This window comes from Oncorhynchus mykiss, chromosome 26 (genome assembly GCF_057628025.1).
Source record: "Oncorhynchus mykiss isolate SJ-2025 chromosome 26, ASM5762802v1, whole genome shotgun sequence".
In the NCBI taxonomy this organism is placed as follows: domain Eukaryota; kingdom Metazoa; phylum Chordata; class Actinopteri; order Salmoniformes; family Salmonidae; genus Oncorhynchus; species Oncorhynchus mykiss.
In genome coordinates, this window is record NC_143047.1 from 39208759 (window position 1) to 39223221 (window position 14463).

The window sequence follows — 14463 nt, forward strand, 5'->3', positions numbered from 1 at the left end:
TGATTCATAAACAATGAACTTCATTTTATTTTGCATGTAGTGTAAATAAAAATAAACATGCTTACATGTTGACTTATACAACATAAAGAATACAGACGTTTCATAAGTTGAGTAGTGAACATACGCAGACCATTTGTATAAAAGCTAAATATATTTTAGAAACGAGGCCCCTGATGGCTCACATACTAAACACGGTGTCTTCGTCTAACACAGTTAGCCAGGAGGCCCCTGATGGCTAATATACTGAACACGGTGTCTTTGTCTAACACAGTTAGCCAGGAGGCCCCTGATGGCTAATATACTGAACACGGTGTCTTTGTCTAACACAGTGAGCCAGGAGGCCCCTGATGGCTAATATACTGAACACGGTGTCTTTGTCTAACACAGTGAGCCAGGAGGCCCCTGATGGCTAATATACTGAACACGGTGTCTTTGTCTAACACAGTGAGCCAGGAGGCCCCTGATGGCTAATATACTGAACACGGTGTCTTTGTCTAACACAGTGAGCCAGGAGGCCCCTGATGGCTAATATACTGAACACGGTGTCTTTGTCTAACACAGTGAGCCAGGAGGCCCCTGATGGCTAATATACTGAACACGGTGTCTTTGTCTAACACAGTTAGCCAGGAGGCCCCTGATGGCTAATATACTGAACACGGTGTCTTTGTCTAACACAGTGAGCCAGGAGGCCCCTGTTGACTCACATACTGAACACAGTGTCTTTGTCTAACAGTGAGCCAGGAGGCCCCTGATGGCTCATATACTGAACACGGTGTCTTTGTCTAGAGCCAGGAGGCCCGATGGCTCATATACTGAACACGGTGTCTTTGTCTAGAGCCAGGAGGCCCGATGGCTCATATACCGAACACGGTGTCTCTGTCTAGAGCCAGGATCCAGGAACAGATCCAGGAGGGCAGAACAGAGATCCTCAAAAAGGACAATATTCCAACAAATAAGAAAGATAAAAGTGGAAAAATGATATTGAGCACTACACGGTTTATTTCAAAACGCAAGGACACTCTCTTTGTCTAAGCACTGGATTTGAGCATCAATGCCATGCACAAATGAAGAGGCAAGTCAAAATAGGCCTACGCCTCCAAGCAGAGCAACACAAACACGGCAACAAGACAGTAAATAAGGTACCACAGAAATACGTTTTTGGATGGATGACACTGAACAGACCTTGGACTCTATTTGAAAACGACTCCACTCAATATCCAACAACTATAATGATTTCAAAAATGATTACTCTATTCAATGAGAATGAATGAGAAGAGTATTCAGTTCCTAACATATTAGCCAAGTAAGGCTTTGGTAGGGTGGTGACACTCTGTGTTCAATAAGTGACATGGTTCACAGAAATGTGTCATACATGGATTAAATGTGTTCTGTTAACTAAGATGGTCTGATGGAGCATGGTCTGATGGAGCATGGTCTGATGGAACATGGTCTGATGGAACATGGTCTGATGGAACATGGTCTGATGGAGCATGGTCTGATGGAGCATGGTCTGATGGAACATGGTCTGATGGAGCATGGTCTGATGGAGCATGGTCTGATGGAACATGGTCTGATGGAACATGGTCTGATGGTGCATGGTCTGATGGAACATGGTCTGATGGAACGTGGTCTGATGGAGCATGGTCTGATGGAACATGGTCTGATGGTGCATGGTCTGATGGAACATGGTCTGATGGAGCATGGTCTGATGGAACATGGTCTGATGGAGCATGGTCTGATGGAGCATGGTCTGATGGAGCATGGTCTGATGGAGCATGGTCTGATGGAACATGGTCTGATGGAGCATGGTCTGATGGAGCATGGTCTGATGGAGCATGGTCTGATGGAACATGGTCTGATGGAGCATGGTCTGATGGAGCATGGTCTGCATGTATAGTCCACTGGAATATCTGATACGTGCAGTATCACACAGAATTAAAATACTCAGAGGTAGTTACATTTGCAAGTACCCAACAACTATTTACAAATAGTAATGTTAGTGCCTCATAGTGGGTGAAAACAGAGATTAAAGAGTGTACCTTAAGGGTTATTTAAGTCCCTGTTTAGTACTGATGAGTCAACAGCATAAACTATATACTAACAGTAAGCGGTGCCCCTCCTGGGAGAGCCCCTTGGTGTTCTGCTTTAAAAATACATCTGAAACCAGATAATAACACAAGATAGTGTACCCGCCGGCGTTCACACCACAGAATATTGCTTTGAATTTGAATGTGCGTTCTACTAATTCTAATTCTCCGGTGCAGGTGCGTAGACTAATCCATTAGGACTTACACTGGGTTGACGCAGTCCCTCTGGGCATTCTGAACTCCGGCCCCACAGGTTCTGGAACAGGCCGACCACTCGCTCCATGGAGCCCAGCCCCCTTTGACGCTCTCAGGCTGGTGTCCCACCGCCACACACTCCCCGTCAAAGCACCACTGACAATCACACATTTCAATACTTCATTTGGATGCTCAGTGAAGCATTGTGATTTATAATCTTCTAGGTCTTCATGAACTAACTCATCATTTCCTTATGTTTGGGGGTACAAAAACACAGTATCCAGTGCACGATTACAAACATACTACCAAAAACAGCAACATTGGGCTAGCATTTCTAAAATGTATAGCTTTTTTACCTAACTCCTCAAGTCATCCTGGTAACGAGGAGGAAAATCAAGAGAATAAAATACACTCACCTAGTACTCACCCCACCTGGTCCCAGGAAGTGTCTACACTCACCTAGTCCTCACCCCACCTGGTCCCAGGAAGAGTCTACAATCACCTAGTCCTCATCCCACCTGGTCCCAGGAAGTGTCTACAATCACCTAGTCCTCATCCCACCTGGTCCCAGGAAGCGTCTACACTCACCTAGTCTTCACCCCACCTGGTCCCAGGAAGTGTCTACACTCACCTTGTCCTCACCTCACCTGGTCCCAGGAAGTGTCTACACTCACCTGGTCCTCACCCCACCTGGTCCCAGGAAGTGTCTACAATCACCTAGTCCTCACCCCACCTGGTCCCAGGAAGTGTCTACACTCACCTAGTCCTCACCTCACCTGGTCCCAGGAAGTGTCTACACTCACCTAGTCCTCACCCCACCTGGTCCCAGGAAGTGTCTACACTCACCTTGTCCTCACCCCACCTGGTCCCAGGAAGAGTCTACACTCACCTAGTCCTCACCCCACCTGGTCCCAGGAAGTGTCTACACTCACCTAGTCCTCACCCCACCTGGTCCCAGGAAGTGTCTACAATCACCTAGTCCTCACCCCACCTGGTCCCAGGAAGTGTCTACACTCACCTAGTCCTCACCTCACCTGGTCCCAGGAAGTGTCTACACTCACCTAGTCCTCACCCCACCTGGTCCCAGGAAGTGTCTACACTCACCTTGTCCTCACCCCACCTGGTCCCAGGAAGAGTCTACACTCACCTGGTCCTCACCCCACCTGGTCCCAGGAAGTGTCTACACTCACCTAGTCCTCACCCCACCTAGTCCCAGGAAGTGTCTACAGTCACCTAGTCCTCACCCCACCTGGTCCCAGGAAGTGTCTACACTCACCTTGTCCTCACCCAACCTGGTCCCAGGAAGTGTCTACAATCACCTAGTCCTCACCCCACCTGGTCCCAGGAAGTGTCTACATTCACCTAGTCCTCACCCCACCTGGTCCCAGGAAGTGTCTACAATCACCTAGTCCTCACCCCACCTGGTCCCAGGAAGTGTCTACATTCACCTAGTCCTCACCCCACCTGGTCCCAGGAAGTGTCTACACTCACCTTGTCCTCACCACACCTGGTCCCATCGACTGCACCATCCAGCTTTGAGTGACAAGTTGTCCCCACAGTGCACCACAACGTACTGCAGACGTTCTACAGGGAAGGGACAAAGAGTCGTAGTTACTTCCTGCCCAGATCAACTCAATTATGCCTCCAACATGATGAATTAAACATTAAAACATCCCTGGGAACAGTTGCTAAGGGCATGAGAGCCAGCTGTCTTCTGAGGCAGGGCCCCAGTACAGAGAGATGGCTGACATCATTTCACAAAGACACATCTAAATAATGTGTAGCTGACATGATATGTACATTTTTCAATAGAAGAACATTGAAGTAAGTTGTAATGAGCAGTTGATCTCGAAATAAGGTCGCCTTATGAATTACTATGGATTCCAACTGACGGACACTTTCACTGCAAAGTTTGACCTTCTGGCACTCCAGGCTGGCTCAAACAGCGACTGAAAGTATTTGAGCGATTTCATATACTATTATACTATTTCAATCCAGTTCTGGTACTGTATATAGTATTGTGAAAACAATTATGAAAATGTAGTGAACTGTGACTAATTATTTTCTAGTTACTGTAGACATGTAGCGGCGATGTGTGTATAAAGATGAGGTATTAAGCGAGAGGCACACGTCTGCCATTTCCAAAAACATACAGTACATCTGATTTACTCTGGTTATTTCCCGAGAGGTTTAGCTCAGGAAAGGATTTGGAACAGCAAACATTACCGGATTTAAAACACGACAGAGACATACAGCGAGGATTAATATGGTATGTTCCAAGAAAACCATTACAGAATCTAATGATATGTACTGTAGCCATCTGTGAAGTAATGCTCTCTGGCATTAAGGATGTCATTTCTCTCTACACTATCTGGGGATGTTACTTCATGAATCAATGTTGAGCCCCACAGTCACAGGAGGGCATATTTCAAAAGAACCTTCCATGCTGTTGTAACCGGTGTGAAATGGCTAGCTAGTTAGCGGTGCGAGTCAGTAGTGTTTCAATAGGTGATGTCACTCGCTCTGAGACATTTTTTTGTGGAGTGCTGGGTAACGATGCTTCATGGGTAGTGATGTGCAGTTCGCAAAATGAGTTGGTAATTTAGTTAGCTAGCTAGCCACAACTTTAACTAGGTAACCATCTTGGCCAACCATCTTGTGGAATTAAACTATTGGTTTATTTACAGTTAGTACTGCGTTGGTCTTTGCTAGAATACTATATTACACGCTTCAAATCGAAAGATATTTATTTGTCACGTACACATGGTTAGGAGATGTTAATGGTCACATACACATGGTTAGGAGATGTTAATGGTCACGTACACATGGTTAGGAGATGTTAATGGTCACGTACACATGGTTAGGAGATGTTAATGGTCACGTACACATGGTTAGGAGATGTTAATGGTCACGTACACATGGTTAGCAGATGTTAATGGTCACGTACACATGGTTAGCAGATGTTAATGGTCACGTACACATGGTTAGGAGATGTTAATGGTCACGTACACATGGTTAGCAGATGTTAATGGTCACATACACATGGTTAGGAGATGTTAATGGTCACGTACACATGGTTAGGAGATGTTAATGGTCACATACACATGGTTAGGAGATGTTAATGGTCACGTACACATGGTTAGGAGATGTTAATGGTCACGTACACATGGTTAGGAGATGTTAATGGTCACGTACACATGGTTAGCAGATGTTAATGGTCACATACACATGGTTAGCAGATGTTAATGGTCACATACACATGGTTAGCAGATGTTAATGGTCACATACACATGGTTAGCAGATGTTAATGGTCACGTACACATGGTTAGCAGATGTTAATGGTCACGTACACATGGTTAGCAGATGTTAATGGTCACGTACACATGGTTAGCAGATGTTAATGGTCACATACACATGGTTAGGAGATGTTAATGGTCACATACACATGGTTAGGAGATGTTAATGGTCACGTACACATGGTTAGCAGATGTTAATGGTCACGTACACATGGTTAGCAGATGTTAATGGTCACATACACATGGTTAGCAGATGTTAATGGTCACGTACACATGGTTAGCAGATGTTAATGGTCACGTACACATGGTTAGCAGATGTTAATGGTCACATACACATGGTTAGCAGATGTTAATGGTCACGTACACATGGTTAGCAGATGTTAATGGTCACATACACATGGTTAGCAGATGTTAATGGTCACGTACACATGGTTAGCAGATGTTAATGGTCACATACACATGGTTAGCAGATGTTAATGGTCACGTACACATGGTTAGCAGATGTTAATGGTCACGTACACATGGTTAGCAGATGTTAATGGTCACGTACACATGGTTAGCAGATGTTAATGGTCACGTACACATGGTTAGGAGATGTTATTGGTCACATACACATGGTTAGGAGATGTTATTGGTCACATACACATGGTTAGCAGATGTTAATGGTCACGTACACATGGTTAGGAGATGTTAATGGTCACGTACACATGGTTAGGAGATGTTAATGGTCACATACACATGGTTAGGAGATGTTAATGGTCACGTACACATGGTTAGCAGATGTTAATGGTCACGTACACATGGTTAGCAGATGTTAATGGTCACGTACACATGGTTAGGAGATGTTAATGGTCACGTACACATGGTTAGGAGATGTTATTGGTCACATACACATGGTTAGCAGATGTTAATGGTCACATACACATGGTTAGCAGATGTTAATGGTCACGTACACATGGTTAGCAGATGTTAATGGTCACATACACATGGTTAGGAGATGTTAATGGTCACGTACACATGGTTAGCAGATGTTAATGGTCACGTACACATGGTTAGCAGATGTTAATGGTCACGTACACATGGTTAGCAGATGTTAATGGTCACATACACATGGTTAGGAGATGTTAATGGTCACATACACATGGTTAGGAGATGTTAATGCGAGTGTAGCGAAACGCTTGTGCTTCTAGTTCCGACAATGCAGTAATAACCTACGAGTAATCTAACCTAACAATTCCAAAACTACTACCTTATGCACACAAGTGTAACGGGATAAAGAATATGTACATAAAGATATATGAATGAGTGATGGTACAGAACGGCATAGGCAAGATGCAGTAGATGGTATCGAGTACAGTATATACACATGAGATGAGTAATGTAGGGTATGTAAACATTATATTAATTAGCATAGTTTAAAGTGGCTAGTGATACATGTATTACATAAAGATGCAGTAGATGATATAGAGTACAGTATATACATATACATATGAGATGAGTAATGTAGGGTATGTAAACATTATATTAGGTAGCATTGTTTAAAGTGGCTAGTGATATATTTTACATCAATTTCCATAATTTCCCATTATTAAAGTGGTTGGAGTTGAGTCAGTGTGTTGGCAGCAGCCACTCAATGTTAGTGGTGGCTGTTTAACAGTCTGATGGCCTTGAGATAGAAGCTGTTTTTCAGTCTCTCAGTCCCTGCTTTGATGCACCTGTACTGACCTCGCATTCTGGATGATAGCGGGGTGAACAGGCAGTGGCTCGGGTGGTTGTTGTCCTTGATGATCTTTATGGCCTTCCTGTGACATCGGGTGGTGTAGGTGTCCTACACCGAGCCCCCTACGTCACCCACAGAGCCCCCTACGTCAGCACCGAGCCCCCTACGTCACCCACCGAGCCCCCTACCTCACCCACGAGCCCTCTACGCCACCCACCGAGCCCCCTACATCACCCACCGAGCCCCCTACGCCACCCACCGAACCCCCTACGTCACCCACCGAGCCCACTACGTCACCCACCGAGCCCCCTACGTCACCCACCGAGCCCCCTACATCACCCACGAGCCCCCGAAACCACCCACGAGCCCCCTACATCACCCACAAGCCCCAAAACCACCCACCGAGCACCCTACATCACCCACCGAGCTCCCTACACCACCCACCGAGCCCCCTACACCACCCACCGAGCCCCCTACACCACCCACCGAGCCCCCTACATAATCTTTGCTGATACACAAGCCAAGTCTTAACCTTTGCACTGGCAAAATGGTACCGAGTTCACTGCTCAGCATTTTATCCCGCCGTAAAGCTTTCTTATCATGAGGAAGATCGCTTGTGTCTGAGCCCTGAGGCGGGTGTCCAGAGGTGCGTCTGATTCCATTAGAGAGCACTCTTAAAGATTGACCCTAGGTCAGAGACAGTGACTCTGGTCTGGCGTCCTGGTGTTGTGATAAGTATAAGCTGGTGGCATGGGACGACACGTTGGGAAGCTACTACAAGCCTCTCTGGAGAGAGACATGGTCTGCTCCCTCACACAACACCAAGGAGAGAAGGGTGCGACTGGGACTTCACCATCTACTCCATTGCTGAATGTGGAGACTTGAGATAAGAGCTCCAAAAGGACGATTTCAGGGTTTATCGGACTGGTGCTGGGAGATTGGGACGATGGAGATAGACTTGTGTGTATTTTTTTGGGGGGGACTGACATTTTGTTTGTGAAGAGGCAGAATGGTCAGCGGTGTCTGATTCTGACGTTAGCATTGACCTTCTTGAAGCTGTTCGGCTTTAGAACAAGGACAATGAACAAACATCTATCGAACTGTGAGAGAGCTGATGCCCTTCTTTTTCAATTACCCGACAAAAATCGCAGACAGATTGGCTGGTCGAGTCGGTCATACTCGGAAGACTGTTGTGGTTATCAAAATGGAGATAAAACAAGAAGAAGTGAACAGTGTCAGCCCTGCATGCTGTGCTTGTGCCTTTGTGTGTAAGCCTCTGTGGGGAATGATATGATGGATGTGTCAGTAGCTAGGTCTCCATACAATTGTTGACAAATTTGAATTGAAAAATTCTAACATCTGCAGAAAAACAATATGCTCATTTTTCCCACCAGAGATGTGTTTCCACCAAATGAACTTGTTGATTTGTTGCGTGATGACATAGTGCACATAAATATAACTTATGAGGTTAAAATCCCATGTACCGAATACAAGAAATACAAATGAAATGTGTTTCCATCCCATTTTACACTCTGTGTGTTGATACAGCGAGGTGCCCACTCTGGTTTCCATCCCATTTTACACTCTGTGTGTTGATACAGCGAGGTGCCCACTCTGGTTTCCATCCCATTTTACACTCTGTGTGTTGATACAGCGAGGTGCCCACTCTGGTTTCCATCCCATTTTACACTCTGTGTGTTGATACAGCGAGGTGCCCACTCTGGTTTCCATCCCATTTTAAACTCTGTATGTTGATACAGCGAGGTGCCCACTCTGGTTTCCATCCCATTTTAAACTCTGTGTGTTGATACAGCGAGGTGCCCACTCTGGTTTCCATCCCATTTTACACTCTGTGTGTTGATACAGCGAGGTGCCCACTCTGGTTTCCATCCCATTTTACACTCTGTGTGTTGATACAGCGAGGTGCCCACTCTGGTTTCCATCCCATTTTAAACTCTGTGTGTTGATACAGCGAGGTGCCCACTCTGGTTTCCATCCCATTTTACACTCTGTGTGTTGCGTGATACAGCGAGGTGCCCACTCTGGTTTCCATCCCATTTTACACTCTGTGTGTTGATACAGCGAGGTGCCCACTCTGGTTTCCATCCCATTTTACAGTCTGTGTGTTGATACAGCGAGGTGCCCACTCTGGTTTCCATCCCATTTTAAACTCTGTGTGTTGATACAGCGAGGTGCCCACTCTGGTTTCCATCCCATTTTAAACTCTGTGTGTTGATACAGCGAGGTGCCCACTCTGGTTTCCATCCCATTTTACACTCTGTGTGTTGATACAGCGAGGTGCCCACTCTGGTTTCCATCCCATTTTAAACTCTGTGTGTTGATACAGCGAGGTGCCCACTCTGGTTTCCATCCCATTTTAAACTCTGTGTGTTGATACAGCGAGGTGCCCACTCTGGTTTCCATCCCATTTTACACTCTGTGTGTTGATACAGCGAGGTGCCCACTCTGGTTTCCATCCCATTTTACACTCTGTGTGTTGATACAGCGAGGTGCCCACTCTGGTTTCCATCCCATTTTACACTCTGTGTGTTGATACAGCGAGGTGCCCACTCTGGTTTCCATCCCATTTTAAACTCTGTGTGTTGATACAGCGAGGTGCCCACTCTGGTTTCCATCCCATTTTACACTCTGTGTGTTGATACAGCGAGGTGCCCACTCTGGTTTCCATCCCATTTTACACTCTGTGTGTTGATACAGCGAGGTGCCCACTCTGGTTTCCATCCCATTTTACACTCTGTGTGTTGATACAGCGAGGTGCCCACTCTGGTTTCCATCCCATTTTAAACTCTGTGTGTTGATACAGCGAGGTGCCCACTCTGGTTTCCATCCCATTTTACACTCTGTGTGTTGATACAGTGAGGTGCCCACTCTGGTTTCCATCCCATTTTACACTCTGTGTGTTGATACAGCGAGGTGCCCACTCTGGTTTCCATCCCATTTTAAACTCTGTGTGTTGATACAGCGAGGTGCCCACTCTGGTTTCCATCCCATTTTAAACTCTGTGTGTTGATACAGCGAGGTGCCCACTCTGGTTTCCATCCCATTTTACACTCTGTGTGTTGATACAGCGAGGTGCCCACTCTGGTTTCCATCCCATTTTACACTCTGTGTGTTGATACAGCGAGGTGCCCACTCTGGTTTCCATCCCATTTTACACTCTGTGTGTTGATACAGCGAGGTGCCCACTCTGGTTTCCATCCCATTTTAAACTCTGTGTGTTGATACAGCGAGGTGCCCACTCTGGTTTCCATCCCATTTTACACTCTGTGTGTTGATACAGCGAGGTGCCCACTCTGGTTTCCATCCCATTTTACACTCTGTGTGTTGATACAGCGAGGTGCCCACTCTGGTTTCCATCCCATTTTACACTCTGTGTGTTGATACAGCGAGGTGCCCACTCTGGTTTCCATCCCATTTTACACTCTGTGTGTTGATACAGCGAGGTGCCCACTCTGGTTTCCATCCCATTTTACACTCTGTGTGTTGCGTGATACAGCGAGGTGCCCACTCTGGTTTCCATCCCATTTTACACTCTGTGTGTTGATACAGCGAGGTGCCCACTCTGGTTTCCATCCCATTTTACACTCTGTGTGTTGATACAGCGAGGTGCCCACTCTGGTTTCCATCCCATTTTAAACTCTGTGTGTTGATACAGCGAGGTGCCCACTCTGGTTTCCATCCCATTTTACACTCTGTGTGTTGCGTGATACAGCGAGGTGCCCACTCTGGTTTCCATCCCATTTTACACTCTGTGTGTTGATACAGCGAGGTGCCCACTCTGGTTTCCATCCCATTTTACAGTCTGTGTGTTGATACAGCGAGGTGCCCACTCTGGTTTCCATCCCATTTTAAACTCTGTGTGTTGATACAGCGAGGTGCCCACTCTGGTTTCCATCCCATTTTACACTCTGTGTGTTGATACAGCGAGGTGCCCACTCTGGTTTCCATCCCATTTTACACTCTGTGTGTTGATACAGCGAGGTGCCCACTCTGGTTTCCATCCCATTTTACACTCTGTGTGTTGATACAGCGAGGTGCCCACTCTGGTTTCCATCCCATTTTAAACTCTGTGTGTTGATACAGCGAGGTGCCCACTCTGGTTTCCATCCCATTTTACACTCTGTGTGTTGATACAGCGAGGTGCCCACTCTGGTTTCCATCCCATTTTAAACTCTGTGTGTTGATACAGCGAGGTGCCCACTCTGGTTTCCATCCCATTTTAAACTCTGTGTGTTGATACAGCGAGGTGCCCACTCTGGTTTCCATCCCATTTTACACTCTGTGTGTTGATACAGCGAGATGCCCACTCTGGTTTCCATCCCATTTTACACTCTGTGTGTTGATACAGCGAGGTGCCCACTCTGGTTTCCATCCCATTTTAAACTCTGTGTGTTGATACAGCGAGGTGCCCACTCTGGTTTCCATCCCATTTTACACTCTGTGTGTTGCGTGATACAGCGAGGTGCCCACTCTGGTTTCCATCCCATTTTACACTCTGTGTGTTGATACAGCGAGGTGCCCACTCTGGTTTCCATCCCATTTTACAGTCTGTGTGTTGATACAGCGAGGTGCCCACTCTGGTTTCCATCCCATTTTAAACTCTGTGTGTTGATACAGCGAGGTGCCCACTCTGGTTTCCATCCCATTTTACACTCTGTGTGTTGATACAGCGAGGTGCCCACTCTGGTTTCCATCCCATTTTACACTCTGTGTGTTGATACAGCGAGGTGCCCACTCTGGTTTCCATCCCATTTTAAACTCTGTGTGTTGATACAGCGAGGTGCCCACTCTGGTTTCCATCCCATTTTAAACTCTGTGTGTTGATACAGCGAGGTGCCCACTCTGGTTTCCATCCCATTTTACACTCTGTGTGTTGATACAGCGAGGTGCCCACTCTGGTTTCCATCCCATTTTACACTCTGTGTGTTGATACAGCGAGGTGCCCACTCTGGTTTCCATCCCATTTTAAACTCTGTGTGTTGATACAGCGAGGTGCCCACTCTGGTTTCCATCCCATTTTACACTCTGTGTGTTGCGTGATACAGCGAGGTGCCCACTCTGGTTTCCATCCCATTTTACACTCTGTGTGTTGATACAGCGAGGTGCCCACTCTGGTTTCCATCCCATTTTACAGTCTGTGTGTTGATACAGCGAGGTGCCCACTCTGGTTTCCATCCCATTTTAAACTCTGTGTGTTGATACAGCGAGGTGCCCACTCTGGTTTCCATCCCATTTTACACTCTGTGTGTTGATACAGCGAGGTGCCCACTCTGGTTTCCATCCCATTTTACACTCTGTGTGTTGATACAGCGAGGTGCCCACTCTGGTTTCCATCCCATTTTACACTCTGTGTGTTGATACAGCGAGGTGCCCACTCTGGTTTCCATCCCATTTTAAACTCTGTGTGTTGATACAGCGAGGTGCCCACTCTGGTTTCCATCCCATTTTACACTCTGTGTGTTGATACAGCGAGGTGCCCACTCTGGTTTCCATCCCATTTTAAACTCTGTGTGTTGATACAGCGAGGTGCCCACTCTGGTTTCCATCCCATTTTAAACTCTGTGTGTTGATACAGCGAGGTGCCCACTCTGGTTTCCATCCCATTTTACACTCTGTGTGTTGATACAGCGAGGTGCCCACTCTGGTTTCCATCCCATTTTACACTCTGTGTGTTGATACAGCGAGGTGCCCACTCTGGTTTCCATCCCATTTTAAACTCTGTGTGTTGATACAGCGAGGTGCCCACTCTGGTTTCCATCCCATTTTACACTCTGTGTGTTGCGTGATACAGCGAGGTGCCCACTCTGGTTTCCATCCCATTTTACACTCTGTGTGTTGATACAGCGAGGTGCCCACTCTGGTTTCCATCCCATTTTACAGTCTGTGTGTTGATACAGCGAGGTGCCCACTCTGGTTTCCATCCCATTTTAAACTCTGTGTGTTGATACAGCGAGGTGCCCACTCTGGTTTCCATCCCATTTTACACTCTGTGTGTTGATACAGCGAGGTGCCCACTCTGGTTTCCATCCCATTTTACACTCTGTGTGTTGATACAGCGAGGTGCCCACTCTGGTTTCCATCCCATTTTACACTCTGTGTGTTGATACAGCGAGGTGCCCACTCTGGTTTCCATCCCATTTTAAACTCTGTGTGTTGATACAGCGAGGTGCCCACTCTGGTTTCCATCCCATTTTACACTCTGTGTGTTGATACAGCGAGGTGCCCACTCTGGTTTCCATCCCATTTTACACTCTGTGTGTTGATACAGCGAGGTGCCCACTCTGGTTTCCATCCCATTTTAAACTCTGTGTGTTGATACAGCGAGGTGCCCACTCTGGTTTCCATCCCATTTTAAACTCTGTGTGTTGATACAGCGAGGTGCCCACTCTGGTTTCCATCCCATTTTACACTCTGTGTGTTGATACAGCGAGGTGCCCACTCTGGTTTCCATCCCATTTTACACTCTGTGTGTTGATACAGCGAGGTGCCCACTCTGGTTTCCATCCCATTTTAAACTCTGTGTGTTGATACAGCGAGGTGCCCACTCTGGTTTCCATCCCATTTTAAACTCTGTGTGTTGATACAGCGAGGTGCCCACTCTGGTTTCCATCCCATTTTACACTCTGTGTGTTGATACAGCGAGGTGCCCACTCTGGTTTCCATCCCATTTTACACTCTGTGTGTTGATACAGCGAGGTGCCCACTCTGGTTTCCATCCCATTTTAAACTCTGTGTGTTGATACAGCGAGGTGCCCACTCTGGTTTCCATCCCATTTTAAACTCTGTGTGTTGATACAGCGAGGTGCCCACTCTGGTTTCCATCCCATTTTAAACTCTGTGTGTTGATACAGCGAGGTGCCCACTCTGGTTTCCATCCCATTTTACACTCTGTGTGTTGATACAGCGAGGTGCCCACTCTGGTTTCCATCCCATTTTACACTCTGTGTGTTGCGTGATACAGCGAGATGCCCACTCTGGTTTCCATCCCATTTTACACTCTGTGTGTTGATACAGCGAGGTGCCCACTCTGGTTTCCATCCCATTTTAAACTCTGTGTGTTGATACAGCGAGGTGCCCACTCTGGTTTCCATCCCATTTTAAACTCTGTGTGTTGATACAGCGAGGTGCCCACTCTGGTTTCCAT

At 46.6% G+C, this 14463-nt stretch overlaps 1 protein-coding gene across 1 annotated transcript in view; it reads right to left on the bottom strand.

Annotated features, from left to right (window-relative positions):
* adamts7 (ADAM metallopeptidase with thrombospondin type 1 motif 7) overlaps window positions 1-14463 on the bottom strand; it is a 172360-nt gene that overhangs the window by 84577 nt on the left and 73320 nt on the right. Inside the window, exons 10-11 of the mRNA XM_090223052.1 lie at window positions 3774-3866; window positions 2293-2438 (exon numbers count right to left, since the gene is read on the bottom strand). Of these exons, the coding sequence (XP_090079178.1) occupies window positions 2293-2438; window positions 3774-3866 (239 nt within the window). The remainder of the gene's footprint in view (window positions 1-2292; window positions 2439-3773; window positions 3867-14463) is intronic.